The following is a 9,807-nucleotide window of genomic DNA, read 5'->3' as shown; positions in this document are numbered from 1 at the left end:
ACGATTATTATTTATATTACGTTGCCAATTTTCATAGACTTTCTATGGACTGGTAACGGAATGAAAGGAACGAAACAGTATGGAAATGAGGCATTTCTTTTCTCCTATCAGGATCGAAAGAGCTAAGCTAAGAAGTAACATAAAAATACCCAAACCCGACATAAAGTTTCTTAAAAAAACTTTAAATAATACAATATGGCCCAATAGCCTACAAAAAAAAAGGAAAATAAATAACATAAATAAATCAAGTTGAAGAAAAAAAAACTATAGCATTTACCGTCCCGAATAGCCACTTCGCTTATTAAAAGCCTACAAAATGGTTACACTCTGACTAACGATTAACGAACTGACTACCTATACAAAAAAAGGAATTAAATTAGCTTTAAGTAATAAAAAGACGACAGCCATTTTTTTTCTCTGAACAAGATAAACAAGGGTGGCCTGGATCTCACCTTATATTTCAGAGCGAAATGTCTACTGCATCCTACAGTAAGTTCTGCGTACTCATTTCAAATGTAAATGGAACTATTTAAATAAAAATGCACTTGAAAATGCATGACTTTCCGCTCTGGCTAATGCATCTACTTCTCTATGCATTGCTATCGATTCTATTTTTACAATCAAGGTTTATTTACATAGTAAAAATATGGAATAAATTCAATAAAAATAACTCTATTTTGCACTACAGTTTGATTTCCGATCTGTATTTCTACTGGAGTTTTAGTATTGTGATATTTGCATACCTACATAATAATTTCATACATATAAACTTTAAGATAAAATTGTATTTACTCCCAAAACTACACCCTATATTCGAAAGATGAACATAAACGATAACTACCTACGTATTAATACAGTAAGTATTCACATTGTGGACAAATCATTGCATAAATAGGAAACAGAATTCAAATAATTTCCAGATAAGTGTTAATCGATAGTTAATCATATCAGTAAGTTGTTATAAGCGGCAGATAATGGGATAATGACAAGAGTTAACGAGTAATGGTTACAGTCAACATCAAATAACATTTACTGCATCTAATAATGACACGCAATGGCGTATATTGATAGGAATTTTGATTCACTTGCTGTAATAATATGTTACTCTTCGGACAAATAAGATCGTGTCAGATTTTTTGCGGCCTTTCTTGTGTAACATATTATATTATTGCTCTTAACCTACTAATTGAGTAAACTACTGTGGTCAGTCTTGTCTTGATTTATCGTTTATGTAATTTGCTTTTCCGTTTTATTAATGGTACCTATTTTAACTAATAGTGTTTTATTTGTTTCGTAAAAATTAATTTATCTAATATTGAAACTACCGTCACTCACCAAAGTTATAGGAGCGTCGGCTGAGCAAGGTTGATATTTCAACAGCCTGCTGAACCTTAACGTTCGTTGAGCCATTGTGAGCGGTCCAACTGGACGTGACACATGTATCAGAGGTGATGGAGTTGGGCGAGCTAGGGTAGATGAAGGCAGAGCAACACTTCGCCTGACAGTCTCCAGAGGTACAGTCCGAGCCACCAACGTATCACTGCCCACCGAGTTAGCACTCCCACTGAACATGTTCATCAGATCCCCGATGGAACCACCGCCACTAGACCCGCCACTTCGCAGCTTATCTAAGTCAGTCAAGCTGGAGCCTCGACGGACACGCAAGCGAGACCCGCTAGCGCTAGGCTGGTCACGACGCACGTCAGCCTCGCTAATCGCCTGCACTTTCCGGCTACGCACCATTTTTACGGCTTTATCAGACCAATTTAAAGTACATTACAAGCCACGTCCGGGACGCCACTGAATGTTAACACTCACACCTGTGGCTGCACTTAATTTGCATACAAATAGCTGCGTACGAGTCGTATCAGTAAGGCCACGGCCCGCAGGATGCCGCTATCGCGACATTACGGGTTCGTTTCCGCCATCATGTAGTGTTCCAAACTCTTCAAGATATAAATATCGTACAGTTTCAAGAGTGCGTACGGGACGAAGTCTGCTAAGGGACTGAGTGGATTGCGTAGTTGCCTATGTACGTAAGAGTAACTCAGCTGAACTAATGAGGTGATCGGGTTCAAAGAGAGGCGATAGCTCTGCGGGCGGCTACCTCCTCGGGCACCAGACTGCGGGATACCAAAATTACGGATGTAGAAATATGTTAGAATAACAACGCAACTTTTTGCCCCCGTCAAATTGAAAGTATTTATAAACCTTAATTAAACCTAACATTAATTAACATCCAGTTTTACTGTGTGTAATTTATAACATCAAACACGTGGTCGCCCCGCAAGCAATGTTTTGGAGCAAAATGTAATATTCGACAGTTCAATTTTATTTCTGTTGTTTATACTGACATAGCCGTAGGCATTTCATATAATGGTTTATATACAGAAAGATAATACGACATCAAAAAGGAACTATTGGGAATACGAATAATATAGCCACGTTTTTATTACCGCCAATATTTGCTCATGTGATAAAAGATCTCTTTGATAATTATAAAATAAAACACAGACAATCATAATCTTAAAAGGGTTTGGGGTCACTACCCTACCGTAGGTAGTCATATAACCTAATTTAATACAATATTTTTACGACCTACGCGACTGCGAAGACCATTGTCTCAATTAACTTTAATAACCAACCAGACAGCCTTGTCGAATCGCTTTATAACATAACTAGATAGAAACCTAATCTACGATTGACGATAGACTTTCCGCTACAACAATCAACTATAACTTGTCTAACTTACAATGAAATTAGTTGGTTCGACGACACTTCCCTGCGACCCAGATAAATAAATAAACGCACTCATGTAAATGTGACACTAATCGTATTCCCTATTGGTACAATTTGGGGCCGGGAAAGAAACACCGTATATGGTAGTTATAACCTCGCGGGGACGTTGTCCACAGAAGATTATTGCCGATGTGAGCAAAGCTTAGATACGGCAGTTAGTGTTGGATAAAGTAGGGCAATTGAAACTACAAACATTGACTCGATCATAAAAGCTATTTGGAAACCAGAACAACTAGGTAGGACTTAGTAGTTTTACTATAAAGCTTGAACTTTCCTACAGCACCTCTGTTTGCAAGAACTTAGGTGTCAACACCATATTTAAAGTAAGTATATAAATATTCTCAATTGTGCACCATAGTGTTAAATAATACACAGAGAGCGAAATACAAGCTTAGGACTAGGTAACAACAGGCGGTCGTCCAGACAACCTTTGAGTACCAGCACAGAATAAATAATAGTACTAAGTACAGAAGACTCACTCTTAGGGTTTGCACGATGGATCCGAAATGTATGGGAAGATCCGCGGATCCGGATCCAGATCCGGATAATTGCATACATTTCGGATCAGGATTGCAAACCCTACTCACTCTCTAACAAAACGCGTCTGTTACGATCAGCACAGATATGGCCGCTAGGTGGCGACAGCGCCACGCGCGGCTTATGGCTTTCCCCAAAATTGGGGCTGAACGGATGTACTTTTAGCTACCTGTAGCAAAGCGATGAAATCGCGGAGTGAAACACGCCTGGTACCAGGAAAGTTAAGACATACAACTTTATAAAGTATAGTTTTTAAAGTTAATTTAAAAGCAGCCCAATACATTTAGTAAAAGTATATACAACCCTTAACTATAAATAATCATAAATTCACTGTATTACTTACCGATTGAAAACATAGAATGAGAAAAATACCTACTGTTTCAGCAAAGATTCAAACATGTTTTAGATTTGTATTCCAGAAAAGAGAAAATGACAAGGATTCATCTTACGGATTAATACGAGAATAATTATGCGCAAAATCCACTTCGTCGTAATAAATCTGCATAAAACAACATCAAAAGAAAACTTTGTAATAATTCCCAGTTTAATATCCTCTTTCTAAGTATTTCGTTTAAGGGATCCGTTTGATTTTAATGAGACAAGCTGAATTAACCAACATATATGACATATAATTATAATCCAGTTAGAAGGTCGAACCATACTGTTCTACCTTAGAGGTGGTCAGGGGGCGCCATAAGCCTTCAGTATGAAGTGCATATACTTGGAAAAATTCGACCTATGCCGCTGTGGCCCGGTGGCCGAGTGGCAACAGGCACCTGCCGCGACAGTAGAGGACGCTGGTTCGATTCCAGCCTGGGGCACTGGAGGCTTAGGTCACTTCACTTTGTATATGACATTTATTTCAGATTATATGACGAGGCTTAAGATACGAGTTAAGAAGCTTCATTCGATTCTTTAGTAAGTAGGTAATTTTACATAAAAGTTTTGGTGATTGACAGCTACTTAAATTATAAATTGGAGGGAGGTCATTTTGAATATCCAGGACCTATTGAATGACTATTTTGAATCATTAATTTTAGTTTCGATTTGCTTTTATCCATCAACGATTGTCATCTTAGCTAAGCCCCCTGGGCAGTGGCGGATTTCCCATAAGGCACAGTAGGCACGTGCCTAGGGCGGCGAGATATTAGGGGCGGCAAATTGTGACAAAAAAAACACTGATGATAACAAGAAATAACTGGAAATTAGGCCAGGCAACGAATTCTCAAAAAAAGGTATAGAGGGAAATGCTTGGCACACAATTTTTGACTTCGTAACTTTGTTTGAACTACATACTTAGGAGGTGAACATATCAAAAGTCCCTGGCCGTAGCCCGTGAGCCGGGGGAAGAGGGAGGTTTGAAGGTCCTATTTTTCGGTTTTTCGCTTATATCTCGGAAACGGTATACACCCACTTGCCAGAATTTCATTTGCCATAATTTCATCTGCCATAATAGTCAACAGCCATTATATTGTTTCCCATAATTACATATGTAATACTTATTGTTTACTATATTAGTCACGTGCCAGAAACTTTGTTTCCCATAAAATCAATTTCAATAATATCATTTGTCATCATCATTGTAAGCCATAATTATCACTAGCCATAATAAAATTTGCCATTCAAATTGCTTCCCAGAAAGTAGGTTAGGTTAGGTTAGGTTAGAACTGTGACCTCCTACAAAATAAAACGGCTACCAGAAAGTAGGTTAGATTAGGGTAGAACTGCGAACAAGCGAGCGAGCGAAGCGAGCGAGCAAGACTTTCCGGGGCACTCCGACTCGGATAGGTTAGGTTCAGAAGTCTAAGGCGGGAGCGAAGCGAAGTGGAGCTTTTTTGCGCGCCTTGTTCCGGCTCTTAGGGCGAACTGCGTAATCGTATGCCAGAATTATAGTGACTAGATAGATTCGGGGAAAAACCATTATTTAGTATGGCGTTTAAATATTCTATGAAATAGTATTATTACAATTAATAATATGGACAAACAAACAATTCGGGTAAATAAAATTCGGGCATATGAGTATTATTTTATACAATTTTCGGACAAACAATAGACAACCCTCGGAAACTCTGCGTTCTAACGACTGATCATTGTACAAAATGAAAGCTGATTATATTTGCTACAAGTTTTATTTAGTACAGTTTTTCGATATCTTGAGGGCCCTCCACAGTTGTACGCGAATCGCGGCGCGAAGCCGCGAACGCGAGTGTGGCGTCGATTTCACAGATTGTTCACGCCTTCGCGCCTTGTTCCCCGTTTTTTGTCGGTTTTTCGGCCAGCGTCAAAGGAGGCGCGAAGCGCGAACTTGCAAGACTCCACAATACACACTATTTTGGCTCATCAGCTGCAAGATAAATATTAATTCTATTATATATAGCGGCTATATTTTACGGTTTTACAACAATACAAAATGGAAAAATAGCTACAGCAAGTATGATGCCTTAGATAAATGACAGTTAAACTCGATCAGTTGATGCTTTTCAGCCATCTTGGCCCGAACTAAACTGCGAAATCACCGAGAAGTTTGCGAGTGTGGAGTTATACGTCAACGTCGCGATATGTTCGCTCGGCGAAGTCGCGCCGCGATTCACGCACAATAGTCTGGAGGGGGGCTTGTATAGGGCCCTCCACACTCGTGTGCGAATCGCGGCGCGAAGCCGCGAACGCGAGTGTGTCGCGAGTGAGTCGATTTCGCAGATCTGCTACACTGTTAAAAACTTTCGGGTTCCTTTTCTCGTGAGCACCGTGAATATTATTGATGGAAATTTAATGCAAAATTATAGACATTCAAGAGCAGCTATCTCAAAAACTAAACAAGATACCTATCGAAAAACTCGACTGTATAAAACTTGTAGCAAATTTAATCAGCTTTCATTTTGTATAATGATCATGTCACAACGACGCATAGTTTCTAAGATATTATAAGCGAAAAACCGAAAAATGTAACCTTCAAATCAAACCTCCCTACCCCCGCTCAAGGGCTACGGCCGGGGACTTTTGATATTTTCACCTCCTAACGAGTCCAAACAAAGTTACTAAGTTAAAAATGTGTCCCAAGCATTTCCCTCTATACCTTTTCGTTGCCTGACCTAAATGTAGTCAATATGATGGGTGCTGATGCTGAAGGGGCGGCTACAGGGTCTGAGCCTAGGGCGGCAAAGACTGCAAATCCGCCACTGCCCCTGGGCCTGTGCCTACATAATTTACAAATTGCTATTTAATAATGTGGACGATAGTATGATCGGATTCGCAGTGTGAATATTGTGAAATTAATAATATATCAATAAAATAATCGATATTATATTTTTTAAATTACGAATGTAGCTCCTTTTTGCGACAAATCATTTCTCCCTATAATAACAAAGAATTTTGTTTATGTGTACCAACTATATATATTTTCAAGGTTACATTAAGAGGTCAGCGTTCGTAAGGCTGTTATGTACAATATACACATTCCAGAGAGCTTTTACACAGCGGGGGACATAGTGGCACTATGTCACTATATGCGTTAATCTTGTTACAAGAGTTACTTACTTACATAGTCACAAGAATTATATTTCAGTTGGATAGAGTTTGAACTTTGTTTGGATATGTTTTCATATTCAATATATGATTTTTTATATGATATTTCATCATAACATCGAAAACAATACATATAATATTATTTTTAACTTCAGTATTTTTGCAGAAAAGATAGTAAAAATTTGACCTAGCGCGTAGCGTTTTAAAAGAAAAAGGTACCTAAAACGACGGAGATAAGAAACCACTAAGAAACGTTACCTGTATTGTAATTACCGAGCAAGTTTGTGTAGTTATACGTACGCATATATTGGGTACTTTACAAATTTAAATTATTATCTCCTTATTTAGTACTTACCTTATCATAGCATCCGGTTTTATTACCTACTTGTGTCACATCATTTGTTAAAATTTTAACAATTGATAGGAATAATAGTTTCGGTGATTGGGACAGCGTAATATAGACATATATATATATATATATTGACTTTTAAACTTGTAAAAACATTACTAAATTTCTATGTTGTTAATAACTTACCTCTTTCTCGATAACTCAAATATGAATTCTCCTTGGTTGACGTAATAACAGAAACATTTACAGTATCTGCCAAATATATGTAACTAACTTTGATTAAATTTAATTTATAATAAATAATTTATCAATCAGCAAGAAATCTACCAAGCAGAGCTTGCCAAAGTAAAAAATGTACCTAAATATTAAAAAGTTCCTCATAAGTGCTTTAAAAGTTATATATTAGTGGCCGATACGTACTATAAAAATAATAATGAAAGCAGAACCTGTAACTATTCAGAAAAATCATTTTCAATAAAACAGGAAATAACATTATCATAAAATATAATTTATAAAGTATTCTGCTTTCATCGAAATGTTAAAAGGACTCACATTTAGCTGCATCACGATCTTGTTGTACGCGCGGTGCCACCGTTGCCTCGGCGTCAGCTTCGGCTTCTCAGGCTGGAATTCCAACTGTTCCTCTTCATGAGCGTCTTCTTGGTCATCTTGGAACACCTCATCTTCATTATAATGTTCGTCTCCTTCGTTAAACTGTTCCTGATCATCGAACTTTTCCTGCTCCTCGCTAAAAGGCTCATCCTCATGGAACGATTCCCTGTCTTCTTCTTCGCGGTTGGCATAAGATTCTCGTCTTTCGAATTGCTCTGGTTCTTCAGGCACTTCGTGAAATGTCGGGCGTTCTTCTTGAAATTTGACTTTTGCTTTGTCAGCAATTGTTTCTGAAAAATATTTGATGGTTAACGAACCTAGCTTTTGAACAAAATTGTCAGATGGGGGTAAGATAAGATGCGATTGTGGTAAGATTAATTATTGTACTCGTATTTTCCAGTTTTCATTTTACTGAAATCTTAAAAAGCTTTGTATTAATGATAATTATAAATCTTCTATAAATATAAAACGTATCTCCTACCTGGCCAAATAATTTGATAGGTAGCGAATATGTAAACGAAAAGAAATATGACTTTTCATTTTAATAAACTCTTAAAAGTGTCGGTATGCTAACCTTCTTTTGTGGTAGGGACAGTTAGTTTCTCCTCAAGATGAAAAGAGCTTTGAGAAGTTCTCCGATCAACTATCGACGGGGTTTGGCTATGGTAGCTGTCCAAAGAAGGTTTCCTTATTACAGAGCCGGATCTAGTCGGCGAAGCAGTTTTCTGGATAGAGGGGCTTTGCTGAGCACCCTCTTCTGGCAAATGGCCTTCTTCTAGGATCTCTTCAGGGATTGTATCATGCACATATTCATCGTCGTGATACCTATCCAAAGATCCTGTTCTATCACGTTCAACAGATTGATCGTATTCAGTCTTATGGTACTCATCTTCGTAGGCACTTTCGTCATAACTCGAAGGGGGTAATTCTTCTGGTGCATCGGGCAACGTCCGTGTCCTTTGCACAGAAGGTCTTTGTATAGACTCTTGTCTTCTAAGCGACGGTGTTCGAGGTAATGTGATAGATGCTGAGGTGGTTGCGGTGGGCACTGGCGGCGATACGTCGGGGACGGATGCGGGTAGAGTTGTTGTACTCGTAAAAGGCGTCACTGGTGCTATAACTGATGATTGTATGTAATGGGTTGTAGTCGCAGGAACTGAACCGGCTGCAGACGGAAGACTCACTACAGGTGGTGCAATAGCTGCAGCGGCAGAGCCAAATAGACTTCCGAGTTTTTTAGCACTGCCAGCCATAAAGTTTCCTAGCGTTGCAGCTCCAGTAAGAACGCTCGCTTGGATTTGCTGCGTTGGCTGCTTTTGTTGTCGCTGCTGCTGCAATTGTTGTTGTTGCTGTTGTTGTTGCAGCCTCAATTGCTGTTCTTGTTGTTGCCTTTGCTGCTGCAACGCAAACTGTTCTTGATATTGTTGTTCCTGTTGCAAATGCTGCTGTTGTTTTAGTGAATCCTGATATTGTTCTTGTTCAAATTGCTGCTGATAGTCTTGTGTTTGATCCATGTACTGACTATGTGGCTCCTGATATTGTTGTTGCTGATCGTATGTCTGGTATTGTGATTGAGTGTCGTATTGTAAATCGTATTGTTTATAGCTTTGGTCTTGATAAACATCGTGTTGGGTAGTAACTGGGGGTTGCGGTAAATACGCTGATATAGTTGATGGCACGGATAAGGGAACTAAAGAGTCTTCTTCACTAGTAACTGGATATGTGAATTGTGTCGTTGTTTCCGTTTCACTCCACGGAGTTTTTTGAGCTGAAATTTTAAAGAGAATTGTGAATATGTTAAAGGTTAATTCCTCACAGAGCCAATTGGCGAGTCGGGACGTCATTTGTCGCCTGTACTAGGTCACTAACTGAGTTGATTAATATTTTATTGCGGAAACTGTTATCAAGAGTTCATTTATAAACCGTTATTCAATGACGACAGTACAATGTTACACATTAGGAATTATAAAACATTTTTTGCATTATTT

The 9,807-nt window shown here is 38.5% G+C and overlaps 1 protein-coding gene across 1 annotated transcript in view; it reads right to left on the bottom strand.

The window, feature by feature from the left end:
- LOC134656601 (protein unc-13 homolog B-like) overlaps positions 1 to 9,807 on the bottom strand; it is a 326,977-nt gene that overhangs the window by 200,193 nt on the left and 116,977 nt on the right. Inside the window, exons 16-17 of the mRNA XM_063512157.1 lie at positions 8,394 to 9,587; positions 7,760 to 8,109 (exon numbers count right to left, since the gene is read on the bottom strand). Coding sequence (XP_063368227.1) covers positions 7,760 to 8,109; positions 8,394 to 9,587 — 1,544 coding nt within the window. The remainder of the gene's footprint in view (positions 1 to 7,759; positions 8,110 to 8,393; positions 9,588 to 9,807) is intronic.

This window comes from Cydia amplana, chromosome 18 (assembly GCF_948474715.1).
Source record: "Cydia amplana chromosome 18, ilCydAmpl1.1, whole genome shotgun sequence".
NCBI lineage: Eukaryota > Metazoa > Arthropoda > Insecta > Lepidoptera > Tortricidae > Cydia > Cydia amplana.
This window is presented reverse-complemented; position numbering and strand designations above follow the sequence as displayed.